The 22,319-nt window shown below is 41.4% G+C and overlaps 1 protein-coding gene across 3 annotated transcripts in view; it reads left to right on the top strand.

Moving 5' to 3' along the window:
* Positions 1–22,319, top strand: part of PGAP1 (post-GPI attachment to proteins inositol deacylase 1) — a 794,782-nt gene that overhangs the window by 430,429 nt on the left and 342,034 nt on the right. For all 3 annotated transcript variants that reach the window (XM_073558145.1, XM_073558147.1, XM_073558146.1), the window contains 2 exons: positions 4,260–4,333; positions 4,412–4,463. In XM_073558145.1, coding sequence (XP_073414246.1) covers positions 4,260–4,333; positions 4,412–4,463 — 126 coding nt within the window. The remainder of the gene's footprint in view (positions 1–4,259; positions 4,334–4,411; positions 4,464–22,319) is intronic.

Here is a 22,319-nt window from a genome sequence, read left to right on the forward strand (position 1 = left end):
TCGAAAACGGGAAAAAAATTCCAAGTTCGGTGAAATTGCAAAACAAGAGCAATTCCACACATGTTTTTTATTTAGCTTTTTTGCTAGGTTCACTAAATGCTAAAACTGACCTACCGTTATGATTCTCCAGGTCATTACGAGTTCATAGACACCAAACATGTCTAGGTTCTTTTTTATCTAACTGGTGAAAAAAAATTCCAAAGTTTGCTATATAAAAAAAAAAAATTGCGCCATTTTCCGAGACCCATAGCGCCTTCGTTTTTTTTGTGATCTTGGGTCGGGTGAGGGCTTTTTTTTTTGCGTGCCGAGCTGACATTTTTAATCATACCACATTTGTGCAGATACGTTCTTTTGATCGCCTGTTGTTGCAGTTTAACCCCTTTCTGACATGAAGCGTACTATCCCATCCATGGTACCCAGGCCCCTATGACCGGGGACGGGATAGTACGTCTCACCGATCAGCGGCGCTCCTGGCGGGGGGGCACCGCTGATCGCGGCCGGGTGTCAGCTGATTTGCACAGCTGACACCCGGCACTGTGTGTCAGTGGCAGTTACGGACCGCCCCCGACACGTTAACCCTTGGCACACTGCGATCAAACATGATCGCAGTGTTCCGGTGGATTAGGGAAGCATCGGCAGGAAGTGGGCTCCCTCCGTGCTTCCCTGAGACCCCCAGCGCAGCGCGATGTGCTGCGCTGCTCTGGGGGCCTCCTTCCCTGCACGCCCCCAGATCCAAGATGGCGGCGGGGGCCTGCAGGGAGGTAGCTTACTCAGTGCCTGCAGAGAGCAGGCATGAGGAAGCCTGCTGCAGCAACTGTCAGATCGCTGATCTGACAGAGTGCTGTCCAAACTGTCAGATCAGCGATCTGACACATTACCGTGATGTTGCCCCTGGGACAGTAAAATAAAGTAAAAAAAAAAGTGTATAAATAATTTATAAAAAATCGGAGAATACATTTAAAAAAAAAAATCCCTGATAAATTCATTTTTTTAAATAAAAAACCCCAAAACAATAAAAGTACACATATTTAGTATTGCCGCGTCCTTAACAACCCGCTCTATAAAACTGTCCCACTAGTTAACCCCTTTAGTGAACCCCTTAAAAAATAAAAATAAAAAACAAAGCAAAAAACAATGCTTTATCATCATACCGCCGAATAAAGTGCTATATATATGTAGCAGAAATACAGCATTGCTATGAGCGCCGACCACAGGGTGGCGCTCATAGCAATCTGCCATCAACAACCATAGAGGTCTCTATAAGACCTCTGGTTGTCATGGCAACACGTCGCTGACCCCCGATCTCGTGACAAAGGTCGGCGATGCGCTCATTTCCGCTAGTTAAATGCCCGCTGTAAGTGTTTGACAGCAAGATTTAACTAGTTAATAGGTGCGGGCGGATTGCGATTCCGCTCGCTCCTATTGCGGACACATGTCAGCTGTTTGAAACAGCTGACATGTTGCGACTTTGAGGTGGGCTCACTGCCGGAGCCCACCTCAAAGCAGGGGATACTTACCGCTGATGTAGTATTGCGTCAGCGGTCAGTAAGGGGTTAACATTGTAAACTTCTGTTAAGCACCTGGGGGTTCAAGGTGCTCAATACACATCTAGATAAGTTCCCAAAGGGGTCTATTATCCAAAATGGTGTCACTTGTGGTGGGTTTCCACTGTTTAGGCACATCATGGGCTCACCAAACACAACATGGTGTCTGCTAATTATTCCAGCATATTTTGCATTTACACAGTTAAATAGCGCTCCTTCCCTTCCAAGCCCTGCCGTTCGCCCAAACAGTTGTTTTCCTACACAAATTGGGTATCAGCGTACTCAGGAGAAATTGCCCAACAGATTTTATGGTCCATTTTCTCCTGTTAACCTTGGGAAAAGGAAAAAAAAAATAGGTCTAAAGGATAATTTTTGTGAAAGAAAAGTAAATGTTTATTTTTTCTTCCGTATTCCATTAATTCATGTGAAGCCCCTGAAGGGTTCATAAACTTCTGGAATATGATTTTGAGCACCTTCAGGGGTGTAGTTTTTAGAATGGTGTCACATTTGGGTATTTTCTATCATAAACGCCCCTCAAAGTCATTTCAAATGTGAGGTGGCCCCTAAAAAAAATGTTTTTGCACATTTTGTTGTAAAAATGAGAAATCACCGCTCAAAGTTTAACCCTTATAACTTCCTAAGAAAAATAAATTGTTCAAAAATTGTGCTGATGTAAAGTAGACATGTGGGAAATGTTCAGTTTTAACTATTTTATGGGATATGACTCTTTGATTTAAGAGCATAAAAATTAAGTTTGAAAATTGCTAAATTTTCGACAAATTTCCGTTTTTGTTTTTTTTTTTACAAATTAACGCAAGTTGTATCAAATCAATTTTACCACTCTCATGAAGTATAATATGTCACAAGAAAACATTCTCAGAATCAGTGGGATCCATTGAAGCGTTCCAGAGTTATGACCTCCTAAAGTGACAGTGGACATAATTGTAAAAACTGGCCTGTTAAGGAAGGTGATAACTTTCTTAGGCGTGAAGAAGTTAAGCATATCTCCAAACAAAGAAAATTATGGTTTCAAACTAAGAATGTTACTGTTTTGGAATCGCCCAACCAAAGCCCAGACCTAAATCCAATTGAAAATCAGTGGGTTCAGATGAAGATGGCTGTTACACAGTAGATACCCTTGCAACTTGACAGATTGGAGCAGTAGCAAGGAAGAGTGGGCAAAGCTTGCCAATTCTAGATATGCCATGCTGATAGACACTGGCACGACACAGCTGTCGAGAGACCCGGGACCAGGGGCTCCTTCCCTGTCCCTAACACTAGGGAGCGACCTAGCTCGCCCTGCTCCCCTGGATACTTCAGATGGCGAAGATGCCAGGGCCTCTGTCCTTGCCTTATCTCCTAAGTTAGCTCTCTGTCTGTTCTCTTTCCCCACCCAGGGAAGAGGGGGCGCTACAGTGAATCGTATACCAACCCGACAAAACAAGGCTACACAGAAAAGGGATAATCGAAAACTCCAGGCATACAAAGTATTCACTCCCATGTAACAGAGGAAAGCATCGGGGTGTGAAGATAGGGGAATAAACAAAAACAGGGAAGGGTAAGGAATTACCATGCATAAAAACCAAGCAACAGTCACTAGTAACTCCTTCAACTCTCCTTCTCATACAGTACAGATGAAATATCCTTAATCCTTCTTTGGCATTTCTAAACATTTTCATTTTGGTACACATGGCTCCGATATAAGATTCATACTCTGAGACATGTAGCAAACACAGGAGCAACCAGACCCAAATGCACTGACTTAGGCTACGTTTTGGGGGAACGTCCACTCTCTAATACTTTTAATCCACAGCCTGTCCGGATGGTGTGAAAATCTGTCCCACAGCCGGTCAGGGTGAGGAAAAGGTGTTACACACGTTTCTGTTGGGATGTTGGGAAAGCAGTACCCATAACCTGTCGGGGTGGCTTGAAAGTTGTGTCCACAGCCTGTCCGGATAGTGGGATACTGTGTCTCACAGCCTGTCAGGGTGATTGTAAACCAGTGTCCGCAGCTTGTCAGGGTGGTAGTAATGCGGTACCCGTAATCCTTTACAGGACCAGTTTCTGATCTGAGTACGTCCCAGAAGTCAGAAGTTTCAGAGTTGTCTGAAGCCGCCGAGTGACCTCATGGGAAAAGCCAGCTCCGAGTCCAACAGAGGGGTGGAATTGTTGAATCCAATGAGGTTGTGCCATAACGTGGGCTTGGTAGGCAATCTGTAAATCAGCCTCCAATGCCATTTCTAAAAGGAGGAGGTGTCCCAGAAAATTTAAAATCCATAAAATATCTCCGGATATCATCCTGGCATAGAACATCTGGGAGAAGAGCTTACACTTAAAACTCTTTGAAGCACACCTCACATTAAACATATGGGGAAAAGAGGAAAATAGCTGCAGCTAGGGCAAAAAAAAACCCAACAAATTAAAATCTCCTTTGAAGCAGAGGCCCACTGTAGTAAAGGTGATTAAAACTGGATATCTGCTGAAAAAAGACTACCAAGATTGAGATTTATTTACATATAGGCAGAGTAGTGCAGGGCCTCCTTTTTTCCAGGGAAGAGACAATTTGGGTTCAAAAGGATTTTGATGTTGTCTCCATTGTACAGATTTGACTATTGGGGTTTGTATCAATCCTATATGTATAGGATATAGATTTTCGGCATTATAGAGAAGGGATTGACAAGTTAAACAATTATTCATTTAATATTATTATTTCAGGGCTGTCATCAAGTGAGGTAATAATCAATTCTTCTGGACTGCTTCATGCTTTAAACCTTCAAGGGTTCAGTAAGGTACAGTAAGTTATATAGCTATTGGACATATTTTAAATAAATAATTGCATTTTTTTAAATAATTTCAATTTCTTGCAGATATATCAAGCCTTTACCATCTTAATTGAGAGAAACTGTACTCAATCTATAGGCAAGTAAATGCAAAATTACATATTTTTTCTACTAATTTTATTTTTTAAAAGTAACATAACCTTTTCCAGCAAATAATGAACATTTCAGTGGACTATAGAGACACCAGCAGATATTTGAAGCTCCTATGAACAAGGAACCCATTTACCTCTCATTGCTGAGTACAAGATGAATTAGTTTGTTACTTAGGCTGGGTTCATATTACGTTTAGCAGCCCGTTCAACGCATAGCGTTGACGGGCTGTGTTAACTGTATAGCATAACGCGATCGCGTTATGCTATACCCGCTAGCACAGATGATTCATCTGCGCTAGTGGTGACGGAGTCTCAGACGCTGCTGGCCGTGTCTGAGGCTTCATCACTGAATGACGGCACATCGTGAATGGGCTCAATGCCAGCGTTACACCGCGTTATACCGCGGTGTAAGCTGTCCGTCTAACGGACTGCCTAAACGCAGTGTGACCCCGGCCTTAATTGCGAATCTATTTTTTCTGTATGTTTTAGGGACTGTACTGTGCCTTTTCCTGGTAGTGCGTGTACTTGAGCCTTTCTCCACAAGTCATTTCTTCAGACTCAAAATGTTTTGAGAGCACTTGCAAGATACTACAGCGCTCTCTAGAGTTGTTAGGGTATGTGCACACGTTGCGGATTCCATTGCGGATTTTTCCGCGCGGATTCTACAGAGTCCGCAGGTAAAATGACCTTCGTTTTACCTGCGGATTTAGTGCAGATTTTGTGCGGATTTGCCCTGCGTTTTTACACTTGAGGATTCCTATAATGGAACAGGTGTAAAAACGCTGCAAAATCCACACAAAGAATTGACATGCTGCGGAAAATAAACCGCAGCAAATCTGCATAGAATTTTCCACAGCATGTGCACAGCGGTTTTGGTTTTCCATAGGTGTACATGGTACTGTATAGTGCATGGAAAACTGCTGTGGATCCGCAGGGCCAAATCCGCTGCGGATCCACAGCCAAATCCGCATCGTGTGCACACACCTTCAATGCAGCAAATCTGCATAGAATTTTCCACAGCATGTGCACAGCGGTTTTGGTTTTCCATAGGTGTACATGGTACTGTACACCACATGGGAAAACTGCAGTGGATCCGCAGGGCCAAATCCGCTGCGGATCCACAGCCAAATCCGCATCGTGTGCACACACCTTCAATGCAGCAAATCTGCATAGAATTTTCCACAGCATGTGGACAGCGGTTTTGGTTTTCCATAGGTGTACATGGTACTGTATAGTGCATGGAAAACTGCTGTGGATCCGCAGGGCCAAATCCGCTGCGGATCCGCAGCCAAATCTGCATCGTGTGCACACACCCTCAATGTAGCTGCTGCATGTGGCTGGGTGAACGCCTACTTGCACTGGTGAATGTGGCACACCTGTTTGCCAGCACTGATGTGTTACCTACAAAGTCCTGCAAAACGTTTGCCTCTGCTTCTGCCGTCAGATGCAAGTAGCAGCCACATCGTGTTACTTTCTCTGGGGTCAGTGTTTCCCAAACTCCAGTCCTTGTGGCCCACAACACTGCATGTTTTCAGGATTTCCTTAATATTGCATAGGGGGTGGAATTATTAAGTAACACAAAGCCAGCTCACCGACAGCCGCAGCAGGTGCACGGAACTCAGTCCTGATTAGACGTGGCAGACAATGAAAAATGTGAAATGTTCTAGCACCTTAGATAAAATCCAAGATTTGTTTAGTCCATATTAAAACATGTGCATGCTCTTGAACCGCACTCGATCCAGAGTAAAATGAGGCGTTTTGATCGCTGAGGCGATCTTTATCAAAGCTAAAACCTGTCAGATCCCACAATGCTTTAAGATGCACGTGGACCAATGGATTGATCAAATCAAATCATGTGATATATAAGAGGTCCTATATTAAACATATATATTTATACTGGAACTAACAAAATGAGATTATAAAAGCATGTGTATAAAAAGAAACCAACATATAAAAAATCCTCTAAAATAATGAAACGTGATTTTACTATGTCTGTTGAAACCATTACGCACTCTCGTTCCTAACGATCTACCGTATATCCAAAAAAGGCTTCAGATGTGAGGATGTTTCTGCAATGTAACAATCTCGTAACCTGTTCGATCCCACATACCTGAAGAGATGCATTGCTGGGTGAAAGGTTAGAAACACATTGTTTGGCCACTTATGAGTTCTTACAATTGATGTTTGCAGTGTTTGAAATGTCATAGACATGCCCTGATATACGTGTTTTTAATTTCCTAGAGGTACATCCTACATATGCTTTGTTACACATAGAACAATTAATTTTATATATAATTTAAACGAGTGACAGTTCATGAATTGTTTAATATTGCAATTCAGGGTATTATCATGATTGTTAAATGTTTTAAGGCCCCGTCTCACATAGCAAGATCGTCAGCAAGATCACTGAAACGTCACAGATTTTGTGAGGCAACAGCGACCTCGCTACGTGTGACACATAGCGGCGACCGGGCCCCCGTTGTGATATTGCTGATCATGCTCGAATGTCCTGGGCCGTTTTTTTGATCGCTGGTGTCCTGCTGGCCAGCATGCATCGCTGTGTTTGACGCCGACGAGCAACCTCGTTGGCGACTCAGAACTCGGGGACGCAAGCGTGAGTCATCAGAATAGTTGCTGTGTGACAAGGTCCCAACGACTGCCGAAGTCGTTATATGGATCGCCGGATCGTTGCTGCGTCATTGAGTAGATCTGCCTGTTTGACATGTTACTATCGACCATGTAGCGACACACCAGCGATCCTTACCAGGTCGTATCATTGTCGGGATCGCTATGTGTAACGGGAGCTTTAGTGTTTGTCACCTGTTTACATGTTCTGCAATTTGTGCTACTGCATTTTAAAAACACCTTACAATCCAACCATGTTTTTTGAGGAAATTTGGAAAGAAGCATACTAGGAGATATTATATTTCCAAGTGTAGGTGCTCTTCTCGCAACTACCGTATATTGCACCCAGACTATAGAACTAAGGCTAGAGTCTGATCCTCATATAGAATGGGTAGGAGTTTGTTGATGATCTGTCTGATCTTACAGTGGGTACAGAAAGTATTCAGACCCCTTTACATTTTTCACTCTTTGTTTCATTGCAGCCATTTGGTAAATTCAAATAAGTTCATTATTTTTTTCATTAATGTACACTCTGCACCCCATCTTTACTGAAACAAAACAGAAATGTAGAAATTTTAGCAAATTTATTAAAAAGGAAAAACTGAAATATCACATGGTCATAAGTATTCATACCCTTTGCCCAGACACTCATATTTAAGTCACATGCTGTTCATTTCTTGTGATCCTCATTGAGATGGTTCTACTTCTTCATTGGATTCCAGCTTGATTTGTAAAGGCACACACCTGTCTATATAAGACCTCACAGCTCACAGTGCATGTCAGACCAAATGAGAATCATGAGGTCAAAGGAACTGGCCAAGGAACTCAGAGACAGAATTTGTGGCAAGGCACAGATCTGGCCACGGTTACAAAAGAATTTTTGCAGTACTCAAGGTTCCTAAGAGCACAGTGGCCTCCATAATCTTTTAATGGAAGACGTTTGGGACCACTAGAAGTCTCCTTAGACCTGGCCATCCAGCCAAACTGAGCAATCGTGGGAGAAGAGCCTTGGTGAGAGAGGTAAAAAAAGAACCCGAAGATCACTGTAGCTGAGCTCCACAGATGCAGTAGGGAGAGGGGAGAAAATTCCACAAAGTCAAATATCACTGCAGCCCTCCACCAGTCGGGTCTTTGAGTGATCGACGGAAGCCTCTTCTCACTGCAAGACACATGAAAGCGAGAATCGAGTTTGCTGAAAAAACACATGAAGGACTCTCAGACTATGTGACGTAAGATTCTCAGGTCTGATGAGACGAAAATAGAAGTTTTTGGTGATAATTCTAAGCAGTATGTGTGGAAAAAACTAGGCACTGCTCATCACCTGCCCAATACAATCCCAACAGTGAAACATGGTGGTGGCAGCATCATGCTATGGGAGTGTTTTTCAGCTGCAGGGACAGGACGACTGGTTGCAATTGAAGGAAACCTGAATGCAGCCAAGTACAGAGATATCCTGGATGAAAACCTCTTCCAGAGTGCTCTGGACCTCAGACTTGGCCAAAGGTTCACCTTCCAACAAGACAATGACCCTAAGCACCCAGCTAAAGTAACAAAGAAGTAGCTTCAGAACAGCTCTGTGACCATACTTGACTGGCCCAGCCAGAGCCCTGACTTAAACCCATTAGAGCGTCTCTGGAGAGACCTGAAAATGGCTGTCCACCAACGTTCACCATCCAACTTGACGGAACTGGAGAGGATCTGCAAGGAAGAATGGCAGAGTATACCCAAATTCAGTTGTGAAAATCTTGTTGCATCATTCCCAAGAAGACTCATGGCTGTACTAGCTCAAAAGGGTGCTTCTACTCAATTCTGAGCAAAGGGTCTTAATACTTATGACCATGTGATATTTCACTTTTTCTTTTTTAATAAATTTGCAACAATTTCTAAATTTCTGTTTTTTTCAGTCAACATGGGGTGCAGAATGTACATTAATGAGAAAAAAATGAACTTTTTTGAATTTTTCAAATGGCTGCAGTGAAACAGAGTGAAAAATTTAAAGGGGTTTGAATACTTTCAGTACCCACTGTATACAATTGCAGACTATATTGAAAACAAACAAAACGTTTTTGTCTGAATTATTCACTTGTCTCTGTCATCTTTGGGAGAAATACGATTCTTGTGTGATACATTGTTTAATGCTTAATGCTGAGTCCAATCAGGGTAATTCCTGTTTTTTAATTTTTGCGGGAAGGGAAGCAAAAGGCCAGAAAAAGCCATACACTTGACAAATACTATTGAGAACTCTGCTATTAGAAGTGGAAAGGAAGAACAAAGACAAAAAAAAAATCAATCACAAACTAAAACTGGGAGTTATGTGAAAACTGTTTGGGTAAGAATACAAGGAGAGAACAATAGAAAGGACACCATTGTAGGCATTTACTACAGGTCGCCTGTGCAAGCTGAAGATATGGATGAACTCTTTATGCATCAAATGGCCAAGTTCTCCAAACAATATGACACAATGTTCACGGGAGATTTCAACTATCCATAGATTTGTTGGGAATCTCTCACAGGCAAAACTAACAGGTCAAGCAAATTCTTATCCTCTCTTGCTGACAACTTTAAAGGAAGGGGAGAAAACAAGGGGAACTGCTACCTTGGATATAATCCTTATTCACAGGGAGGAAATGGTAGAAGAGGTAAAAGTGGCTGGGACCCTAGGAGTTAGCGACCATGCTATTATAGCATTTTGGATAACTAGAGGAGGTGAAGACTCAGACTTCAAGGTTAGATTTCAGAAAAGCAGATTTTAAGGGACTCAGAAAGAGAATTGGAGGGATCCAGTGGCTGGATATCCTTAAGGGCAAGAATATCCAGAAAGGATGGGAAATCTTGAAAAATTAGATTCTTAAAGCACAATCATTAACAATTCCGAAAAGAGGGAAGAGTAGGAAGCATTTAAGGAAACCTGGATGGATGAACACAGAACTTAAACACATTCTAAAAAGGAAGAAAGAAATGTTTATCAAATGGAAAGAGGGAGACATCTAATGAATTATATAATGCTAACTTTCAATTAGAAATTAGTGGTGCTTCTATACTATGACACTCTTCAGCTGCAAATAAAACAATACCAAAACCATGCCAAAAAAATAAAAATAGAAAAAAATTGGTAGAGATGCAATTCCAGAATGTGAATTCCAAAACACATCCAGATCGAAGCCGATTTTTGAGGTGATAGATGAAATAAATGACAAAAGGGGACAAATCCCCCTCCCTCAATCCTACATTACTGGCGCATCCTAATGGTAATGGACGCAGAACAAGTTATGACACACAAGATATAGGCCCTTGAGATAGGAGACCTCTTTCCCTCACCACCATCTTCCACACCCACCATAGTCCAAAATAGATTCCAAATATTGCATGGGGATGAGGGTACGTCCTCCTCATCAATAAATAGAGACGAGGCCCCTGCACCAAGTAAACAAAGGAAAAGTACAAATAAAGGAAATCTGGGTAAAGACAAGTTAAAGCAAAATAATAACAATATCAGTCATTTTTTTCAAGCAGGCAGAAAAGACACATAGGAGGGGGTTGCAGAGGGGGGAAATTCACCCACAAGAAAAAGAAATTGAAGGAAGTCCAATCTAAGGAGCAAACGATTTTCAATTTGAGTGCACCTTACTCCCGAATGAATATGGCCTTAAATATGCCGCCTCCTGTTAAATTTAACAAATTTCAAGCATTTATAGGGATTAAAATACTAACAATCTACTAAATAAATTCGTTTTCCACCCCCTCAATGAATACTCTGATCCCTTTGATGTCTTCCAAAAAAGTGATATATGAGATTCGAAAAATTAGTGACAAAAGAAGCTCTAAATATAATATAGATACAATCTAACTCGGCCTTAACAAAAAGCGATTAAACAAGGAAATTGTGATATTATCGAGCGGATAAGGGAGTGGGTGGGATTGTGATATTAGGCAATGAATATTTTCGGAAAGAATCTTTAAGACTCTTAAATGATACAAATACATATAGGAAATTTGTAGCAGATCCCTCAGATGGTTCCTTAGGGAAATGAAGGAATTAACAGAGAGGGGATTGAATAGAGAATTTCTAAACCAAAAAGAATTTGAATTTGTTAACATATCGTATCCTAGGATGGCAATTTTTTATAATTTACCGAAGGTGCATAAAAGCCTGAATGACCCCCCTGTACGTCCCATTATATATGGCATCCGATGTCTGATCTCAAACCTATTACGATATTTAGACTGTTATTTGCAACCATCGGTTCCTTTATTGCCCTCCCATTTAAAAGACAGTACACACGTTCTACAACTATCAGAAAATATTAATTGGCTGGACCATTTTATTCTCCGCACTGAAGACATCACGTCATGGGGACTAGGTTCGCACCCAGGTACCCTAACCTATATGTAGGAAGATGGGAAGAACACACCATCTTTTCTGGGGCATGATGCGCGCAAACCTGGTCCTATGGCGCCGTTTTATTGATGATTTTATAGGCACTCCGGACGCAACCTGTTGCATTTTGATCCTTCCAACCTGTGTCAAAAAAACGCGCACGGAATGCGACAAAATAACACATTACATTACAGTCTATGGGAATGCAGGCGTGCGTGCACGCCTGCGTTTAAAATCGCATGCGTTTTAAGAGTTAACATGGCTAGAAACTGGTTAAAACGCATGCGCCTAAAAAAGCAAACGCATGCAAAACGCATGATGCGTTTTTTGCATGCTTGTCTATTACGCACGAAGCGCAGCGCTAAAAAACGCTAATGTGAAAGTAGCCTAAGACACCCAGCTTTGGAGGGACTATATATGAACGGCCCAGCTCAGTGAAAAGGGGGCCACACCCTATTTGTACTGAATACAAAAATATTAAAGGAAAACAGAAAATGGAGCCAGAGTATGATTTGAATAACATGCATGATTTAAAGGCATTTTCACACTGACTATAGAAACAAACAAAACCAAAGAAAAGACAATGTGTGCATATACCCTATTGAAAATAAATAAGTAAAAAAGCATGTGCATTGAATAGTTAACATAGGGTACTTAGTAATTACTCTTTTTGATCAACAAAAGCATAAAGCTGTCCCACCGCGATAAGGTGTACCAAGTTGGGACAGTACCTACACCCTCTAATGTTAAAACCTAAGGGGTGACTTTCTGCCACTATTCACATTAGGGGAAAACTCTGAGTTTAATATTTGCAATTTTGTTACCTGCACCACATCGGGAGTGATTTACACCATTACATGTCCCTGTAATAAATAATATGTAGGGCGTACTAAACGACCCATGTATGTGAGAATAAATGAACACATTGGGAACATCAAAAATATATTTGAGGGACACCCCCTGTCCAAATATTTCCTAGAATATCATGAAAGCATGGTGCGAGATATGATAGATATAATATTGGGAATTGAGATTTTCCATCCCCACTGGAGGAAAGGGGGTTTATAAAGCTAATGTCCAGAGCCGAAGGTGAATAAATATTTCAGCTAGATACTCTAATACTCAAAGGGTTGGTATTTGGATTCTAATAATTGATCTAATTGAATGAACGGTCTATCAGTTAACATGGGTACTTAAAGTCCTAGTTTCACTAGTAGGACCATCCCTGAAGAAGATAATCGGTGTTTCCGAAACACATTGGCTGTTTTTGGTCCATTTGTTGCTCCATACTGACCTCTATCATGTGATCCCCACGTGACTCGTGACTACACACAGGTCCTTGTCGGCGGCAACACACGCCGCAAGCACTCAGACCCAGCGAGAGAGCCATGATTGCACGGCAGGACGGAAGATCATCAGAGAGGCTGTCAGTGACCGGGACAGCGCTCTCTCCACACAGTGATCCCTAACTTAAACTCACCCTGAGGGGGAAACAGGATACAGGCACGGGAACTTGGCATGCATACAGGAATCCGGTAACCCTTAGTATCATCCTGCTCCACCGACTCACTGCAACTTGAGGAATATCCTCCACGTTTGGTCATCCAGAAGCAAGGTAACTTCATGTGACTGCAATTTGCATTATATTGATCCTATATTAGAACAGTGGAAATTAATTTTAATGTCAGCTGACTCCCACATGGGAGATCTATTCCTTCTGCTTTTACCCAAAGTGAATTTTTACTTGACATACTGACTTATAATTTTCATATTGGCCTATTGATTTTTGGGTAACCATCCTCTCCCACAGGACAGTAACTTTTCTAGCGCAAATATGTAAATATTTAATTAAGAATATTGATGTTTGCAGAACGTGCAGGGCAAGAATCAGATTAGCTAAAGCGGACAGTAAATTAAGGCTTGCAAGAGACATCAAAAGCAATTAAAAGATTTTGGGGATATGTCAAGAGTAAAATAAAAGTCAAAGATGCTATAAGATTTTTACAGGATAAAAATTATGAAATGGTAAGAAAGGCTGTTGAGAAGGCCAGACTTTTAAATTCCTATTCTGCATCTGTTTTCTCCCAGAAAGGATATGTAACATCAACTGATCTTCACTAGCCTATTAAAGGAATAGAAGATTCCAGGATATCTATAAACAGAAACAGTGAGGAAACACTTAGCCAACATAAATGAATTCAAGTCTCTAGGTCCAGATGAATTACACCCAGAGTACTGAAGGAGATAGCAGAAGAAATTTTTGAACCACTCTCCATAATCTTTGAAAATTCTTGGAGAACAGAGAAGTCCCAGAAGACTGGAGAAAAGCAAATGTTGTCCCTATCTTCAAAAAGATGAAGGTGGACCCAGGGAACTATAGGCTGGATAGTCTGACTTCTATACCAGGAAAGAGCTTTGAACAAATTATTAAACAACATGTATGTAAGTACCTGGATAAGAAAGAAGTGATTAACCAGAGTCAGAATGGGTTTGTAACTAAGTCATGCAAGACTAACCTATTTTCCTACCATGACAAAATCACTGACTGGATGAATCAGGAAAATGCTGTAGATATAGTATATCTTGACTTCAGCAAAGTATTTGACAAAGTATCTCACACAATCCTTATTGAAAAAATGACTAAGTCTAGAATGGACAAGGCGACTGTTAGGTGGTTTCATAACTGGCTTAGTGATCGGACCCAAAGAGTGGTTGTAAATGGCTGTACATACAGTTGGAAGAATGTCTCAAGTGGGGTACCACGGGGCTCTGTTCTGGGCCCTGTATTGTTCAACATCTTTATCAGTGTTTTAGATTAAGGAATTGAGGGTAAACTGATTAAATTTGCTAACACAAAGCTAGTAAGTTTAGCTAATACTAGAGAAGACATCGAGAGGATTCAGAAAGATATAAATAAACTGGAGCAGTGGGCAGCAACTAACAGAATGGTTTTTAACAGGGTAAAATGCAAAGTACTACATCTGGGTGATAAAAATGAAAAAAGCATATACAGAATGGGAGGAATAGGGCTAAGCAGCAGCACATATGAAAAATACTTGGGCATACTAATAGATCGCAGACTGAACATGAGTCAGCAGTGTGATGCATCAGAAAAAAAGGCAAATGCAATTCTGGGATGTATTAACAGAAGCTTACAGTCTAGATCATGTGAAGTCGTTATTGCCCTCTACTCCTCTTTGGTCAGACCTCATCTGGAATATTGTGTCCAGTTTTGGGCACCACATTTTAAAAAAGACTTCAACAAACTGCAACAAGTTCAGAGAAATGCGACCAGAATGGTGACCGGTCTGCAAACCCTGTCCTATGAGGAACGGTTTCAGGATTTGGGAATGTTTAGCTTGCAAAAAAGAAGACTGAGTAGACTTAATAGCTGTCTACAAATATCTTAAGGGCTGTCACATTGTAGAAGGATCATCTTTATTCTCAATTGCACAAGGAAAGACTAGAAGCAATGCGATGTGTTATGAATGAGTCACCGGAGGAGGAGATAACAAAAATACAAGCTAAGTCCAGAAAACCGGAGAGGTTGGTAGCTATCGGATTGCAGACCCCTGATCCCATTCACCACAACTAACAGTAGCCGTGGGGGGTTCCTACGGTGCCCTAGACCCCTCATCTCAGCCGGAGAACTACATAAGCCTAAAGAAAGAAAGGGGAAATCTAAACTTCCCCAGAGCAGACCCCAAAGCAATAGACAGCCCCCAACATGTATTGTCGGTGAAAAACAGATGAAAACACAAACACAGACAGAAAGACAGGCTGAGCAAACGATGGGGCCCAACTAACTAGATAGGACAGGACAGAAAAGATGCTGGCTGCAATCCGCAAAAACCCTACCAAAAATGTCCCAAGCGTCTGATAGGGAAAAAGGCCCTGAAGTCGCTAGACTTCAAAATCACTATATCAGCACTCAGGTATATTCTGAAAACAGAGCAAAGAGATCAACTGATCAGAGACAAAAATGGAATTCAGCCAGTCCGTAGTTTTTAACTTTCTAAGTTGTGTATGGAATTTTGGAAAGGTCTCTGAAATAGGTGAATTTATTCCCCCCCCTTGTAATACTTGTAATAATAGAAATATTTATAAAATTGAGAGATTTTCTATCTCTATTTTTTTTCTTTTTAAGGAAGGCAGGATTTCGGTGTGAATCAACTTTTTAGAGATGTAAGCATTTTTCCTATTTCAAAGCTCAAAGCAAATATTCTCTGTGTAGATGTGCAATGACAGATATTTAAGCAATTGTTTTGCACTACATTCTACCCTCGGTTGTATTTTATCTGATATTTGACTTTCAGATTCTCCTTTAGTTGTGTTCATGTAATATACTTAAAGGTATTATACAAATCTCTAAATGGTTTGAGACTTAAAGAGGTTGTTAACTCTAAAAAGACAAGTCTGCAGTCACTGCATGTGACTGCAGACTGGTGAATCCTCACAACATGCACTACGCACTGTGAAGATTCTTAGGTGTCAGCGCCAGGAACGTTGGCCACGTGACTGCAAGAATGCTATATGCATACTTCCAGGCAGAGTGACACTAGACTGTTTTCGGCATGCTCAATACAAGTGTATTGTGCAAGGCTTGTAACAGTCTAGTCGGATTCTTGCCAGGAGTATGCATATCGCGCGTGACTGCCGTTCCCGGCGCTGACACCTAAGAATCTTCACAGTGCGTGTAGTGTGCGTTATTCGAGGATTGACAAGTCTGCAGTCACATAGAGTGACCCCTTTAAATTTGTTTAGATCCCATTAGAAATGAGATGGGTGGTTTATCAGATGAAAATATTAAGTCAATAAGTTACTTCTTAAATTATAATTTCAGAATGAAGCAGTATATAATAGTCCACAGACTGCATTGTTCCCCTGTGTTTGTTTAAAATTGGGTATTAGGGCTCATTAAAATGTCTTAAGTGTGATATTGAAGATCTTATTTTTTGTATTGGTTATGTCTAAAAGTTTTTTCTTTTGTTAGAGATTCTATTTGCAAGATTTACACATCTAGATACAATCTTCCTTGATCCTTTGCCTATGAGAGAGGAAAAAGATTGGAACTGTAGTGCCACCTATTCGGGTAGCAATCTTAAGAGTCAATTTTGACCCTTTAACAAGGTTTTGCCCCATTATTTAGGATGAATGCTACACTAGAAACTCCATTTTCAGATATATTTTTTGGGGTATTTGCCCCTCATCAGTGCAAAGTGTTTGCAAATGGAATTCTTAGTTTGAGGAACGAAACAAAGACAAGAAGTGCACAGGTACCAGTCGTTTCACTGTTCAGTTAATATTCCTTTCAACGGTATTAAGCATCTTCTAAAGGATTTTTTACGGTAATGCATGTGCAAAGACTTGAATGCATGATAAACTTGTAGAAAAAAACAAAAAGCAGCACTCACTATATCCTTGACGTTAAAAGTCCTTTAATCCAAACATTAGGACATTTTCAGCGGCATGCATGTAAGTAGGCGAGGTGTGCAGGTGGAAAACGTGGACGACGGCCATTTTGCACTGCGCACTGTGAAGATTCTTAGTTGTCAGCGTCAGGAACAGTGGCCACGTGACTGCAAGAATGCTATATGCATACTTCCAGGCAGAGTGACATTAGACTGTTTTCGGCATGCTCAATACAAGAGTATTGCGCAAGGCTTGTAACAGTCTAGTCGGATTCTTGCCAGGAGTATGCATATCGCATACTTGCGGTCACGTGACTACCGTTGCCGGGTCCACACTAATGAGTTGTTAGTTTGGCTTCTTATCATAAGTCATGTGACATACTAAGTTAAAGGATTGATCCTGGCAATTAGGATTGCTACATCCAAAAGGTGGCATTATCATTTCAGTCCTGTGCCACTGTACGTCTGGACGGTTCTGGACTACCACCTAGATATTTGCCGTATTAGTGGAAATAACTTTAAAATTTTGTGAACGGATAAAACTTGGATTGTTTGTGAGTCTTTTCATGTTAATAAATTTGTTTTCTTGGTTATTAATACCAAGACTATAATTTTTCCCTATCCTTTTATTAATCACGCTGTATAAATCTTCTATAGTGTATTCATTATTTGTTTTAGAAAGGTTCTAGATTGAGCTGAAATATCATGTGGAACATTAAATGCGGTAAACTGATGATCATCCAAAAATTCTAACATTGACATGAAATTCGCACCAGATGTCTGAAAGAACCCATCCAATCCACACAGGCAAATAAATCAAAGCTTAGATGTCCTTAAATTAAGTTACGAGAAATGACCAGGGTTGTGCAGTCGATAAACCAAACCTCTGACTCCTCAATTTCCCTGACTCCCGACTAAGATTCCACAGCCTTGCCTCACTACTGAGTATGTACATAAATGCAGCACAGATTTACTTAATCTAAAAGCCTAGATCCTTACATCTTGAACAGTACAGACATTTATAGGACATTTCAAAACTTCCCAAAAGTCTTATGAAAAAATGTACCGTACATACTGCCTTGAACTACTGTACTCAATTTATTATATAGTTTAGGAGTAGAGATGGTTGGACCCCTGGATGTTCAAGTCCAGTGAGTTTGGCTGAACAGTTACAAAAAGTTCGGGTTCGGGTACCAGACCCCATTCACTTGATTGGGGGGCATGAGCATCCAGTGTTTGCCACAGTGTCATATGCATGACAGAGTGGCAAACACTGCTTCTGATGAAATCATTTCCGCCTGTCAGACAGCCGCAGTTCCCATGTTGTCAAATACATAATTTAAAAAGGCGTAGTTCCCCCTGGATTTTTGAAGAATATTAAGAATTTAGAGTCCTCAATGGCTAACTGAAAAGATAGTAACAAATTGCAAGCTTTCAAGGTCTCTTCTTCAGGCATTGACCAAAACAAAATTTGAAGAATCTCATATTTATATACAACACAGCACAGAAAAAATTCAATAGATAAGACAAGTGAGGTGAAGCAGAACTATCATTATGGGGAAGTGATAGACCGTTATGGCCATAAATATTGGACCAGTTCATAGATAGAGTGAACGTTTTATTGTCCTCTGATTGGGGTCTGGTAATGTGTTGTGATGCCCCCACAAGGTCTTAGGAGCAAATTCCTTAATTGATATGAAAATAAATAAATCCATGCGACACATTCATTCCTGCACTGAGAGTGTCAAAGGTCATTATGAGTTTGTTATACAAGAAAGGAAAACGGATGGAACTCACCGGTTAAAATCTTCTTTATTCAGATACTTTAAAACAACGGCATAGGGAGGATGGGAGCAGGAGTGAAACTGCAGTAGCGCTTCTACTGGTCACACAGGAGAGTGGGACTGGACTCCCCTCTTAACAGAGGGAGATAACCACACCCCACCTCCGGTGCCTAAACGCATGTGCAGCAATTACCCTTAACCATTAAAATGCTTTTGAAAAACAAATACAAAAAAACAAATACAATAAAAGTGGCTTATTACAAAAATATAGCCATGTCCAATCTTTCATTTAAACCAGCGGATTCCTGTGCCCAGGTGCGCATAATCCATATGGCCTCTCTTTTTAACAGAAGCTTATGCAGATCTCCTCCCTGCGCTGGAAGAGACACCCTTTCCAGGCCAGTAAAAGAAAACACCTCTGGATTTCCTCCATGAACTTCCCTAACATGTTTAACCCCTTCCTGACATCAGACGTACTATCCCGTCCATGGGACCCGGGCCCCTATGCCCATGGACGGGATAGTACGTCTGCCGCGATCAGCGGCGCCCACGTGGTGAGCGCCGCTGATCGCGACCGGGTGTCAGCTGATTATCACAGCTGACACCCGGCACTATGTGATAGGGGCGGTCACGGACCGCCCCGACACGTTAACCCCTTGCACACCGCGATCAAACATGATCGCGGTGTACCGGGGGTTAAAGGGAAGCATCGGCAAGGAGGGGGCTCCCTCCGTGCTTCCCTGAGCCCCCCACAGCAGCGTAATGTGCAGCGCTGCTGCGGGGGTCTCTTTCCCTACAGGCCCCCGAATCCAAGATGGCGACGGGGGCCTTCGGGGGCCTGTAGGGAGCTGACTTCCTCAGTGCCTGCAAAGCGCAGGCATGAGGAAGTCTGCAGAACTGCCTGTGACAGATTGCTGATCTGTCACAGTGATCTGTGATGTGACAGATCAGCGATCTGTCACAGGACAGTGATGTCCCACCTGGGACTATGTAATAAAGTTAAAAAAAAAAAGTTAAAATAATTAAAAAAAAAAAAATCGCCAAATAAATTAGAAAAAATAAATATTCCCCCAATAAATCCATTTTTTTTAGATAAAAAAACCCAAAACAATAAAAGTACACATATTAGGTATCGCCGCGTTCGTAACGACCTGCCCTATAAAACTGTCTCATTAGTTAACCCCTTTAGCGAACCCCTTAAAAAATAAAAATAAAAAACGAAGCAAAAAATAATGATTTATTATCATACCGCCAAACAAAAAGTGCAATAATGCGCGATCAAAAAGACGCATATAAATAGCCATGGTACCGACTGAAAACGTCATCTTGTTCCGCAAAAAACAAGCCGCCATACAGCATCGTCAGCGAAAAAATAAAAAAGTTATAGCTCACAGAATAAAGCGTTGCAAAAATAATTATTTTTTATATAAAATAGTTTTCATTGCATAAAACCGACAAAACATAAAAAAGACCTAAATGAGGTATCGCTGTAACCGTACTGACCCGAAGAATAAAACCGCTTTATCAATTTTGCCGCACGCGGAACGGTGTAAACGCACGCCCCAAAAGATATTCATGAAACGCTGGTTTTTGTTCATTCTCTGCCCCAAAAATCGGAATAAAAAGCGATCAAAAAATGTCACGTGCCCGAAAATGGTACCAATAAAAGCGTCAACTCATCCCGCAAAAAATAAGACCTCATATGACTCAGTGAGTCAAAATACAGAAAAATTATAGCTCTCAATATGTGGTGATGCAAAAACTATTTTTACAATAAAAAGCGTCTTTTAGCGTGCGACAGCCGCCAAAAATAAATAGTAAATCAAACCCCCCGTTATCACCCCCTTAGTAAGCGAAAAATAATAAAATTAAAAGAAAATGTATTTATTTCCATTTTCCCATTAGGGTTAGGGCTGAGATTAGGGTTAGGGGTGTGTCGGCGTTAGGGTTGAAGTTAGAATTGGGGGTTTCCACTGTTTGGGCACATCAGGTGCTCTCCAAATGCAACATGGCGTCTGATCTCAATTCCAGCCAATTCTGAGTTGAAAAAGTCAAATGGTGCTCCTTCCCTTCCAAGCTCTGCCATGCGCCCAAACAGTGTTTTACCCCCACATGTAGGGTATCAGCCTACTCAGGACAAATTGCAAAACAACTTTTGGGGTCCAATTTCTCCTGTTACCGTTATGAAAATAAAAAATTGGGGGCAAAAATGTCATTTTTGTGGAAAAAAATGATTTTTTTTATTTTCTCGCCCGGGCGTTATAAACTTCTGTGAAGCACTTGGGGGTTCAAAGTGCTCACCACACATCTAGATAAGTTCCGTGGGGGGTCTAGTGTCCAAAATGGGGTCACTTGTGAGGAGTTTCAATAGTTTAGGTAGATTAGGGGCTCTCCAAACGCACATGACACCCGCAGACCATTCGATCAAAGTCTGCATTCCAAAACGTCACTACTTCCATTCCAAGCCCCGACGTGTGCCCATACAGTAGTTTTCTCCCACAAATAAGGTGTCAGCGTACTCAGGACAAATTGGACAACAACTTTTGGGGTTCAATTTCTCCTGTTACCCTTGGGAAAATAAAAAAATTGGGGACTGATTGATCATGTTTGTGGAAAAAATACGATTTTTTTATTTTCATGCCCGGGCATTATAAACTTCTGTGAAGCCCTTGGGGGTTCAAAGTGCTAACCACACATCTAAATAAGTTCCTTAGGGGGTCTAGGTTCCAAAATGGGGTCATTTGTGGGGGGTTTCCACTGTTTAGGTACATTAGGGGCTCTCCAAAGACAACATGACACCCGCAGACCATTCCATCAAAGTCTGCATTCCAAAACGTCACTACTTCCCTTCCGAGCCCTGACATGTGCCCATACAGTAGTTTTCTCCCACATATGGGGTATCAGCGTAATCAGGACAAATTGGACAACAACTTTTGGGGTCCAATTTCTCCTGGTACCCTTGGGAAAATAAAAAAAATTGGTGACTAAAAGATCATGTTTGTGAAAAAAATATGAATTTTTTATTTTCACGCCCGGGCGTTATAAACTTCTGTGAAGCACTGGAGGGGTCAAAGTGCTCACCACACATCTAGATCAGTTCCTTGGGGGTCTAGTTTCCAAAATGGTGTCATTTGTGGGGGGTTTCCACTGTTTTGGTACATCAGGGGCTTTCCAAACGCGACATGGTGTCAGATCTCAATTCCAGCCAAAAACGTCAAATGGCGCTGCTTCCCTTTTGAGCTCTACCATGCACCCAAATAGTGGTTTACCCCCACATGTGAGGTATCAGCGTACTCAGGACAAATTGCACAATACCTTTTAGGGCTCTGTTACCCTTCGAAAAATAAGAATTGAGGGTGAAAAGATCATTTTTGTGGAAAAAATATGATTTTTTAATTGTACGGCTGTATGTTATAAACTTCTATGAAGCCTTTGGGGGTTCAAAGTTCTCACCACACATCTAGATAAGTTCCTTGGGGGGTCTAGTTTCCAAAATGGTGTCATTTGTGGGGGGTTTCCACTGTTTTGGTACATCAGGGGTTTTCCAATTGCGACATGGTGTCCGATCTCAATTCCAGCCAAAAACGTCAAATGGCGCTGCTTCCCTTCCGAGCTCTGCCATGCGCCCAAATAGTGGTTTACCCC

This window comes from Dendrobates tinctorius, unplaced genomic scaffold, assembly GCF_039654945.1.
Source record: "Dendrobates tinctorius isolate UK_male_01 unplaced genomic scaffold, ASM3965494v1 ptg000254l, whole genome shotgun sequence".
In the NCBI taxonomy this organism is placed as follows: domain Eukaryota; kingdom Metazoa; phylum Chordata; class Amphibia; order Anura; family Dendrobatidae; genus Dendrobates; species Dendrobates tinctorius.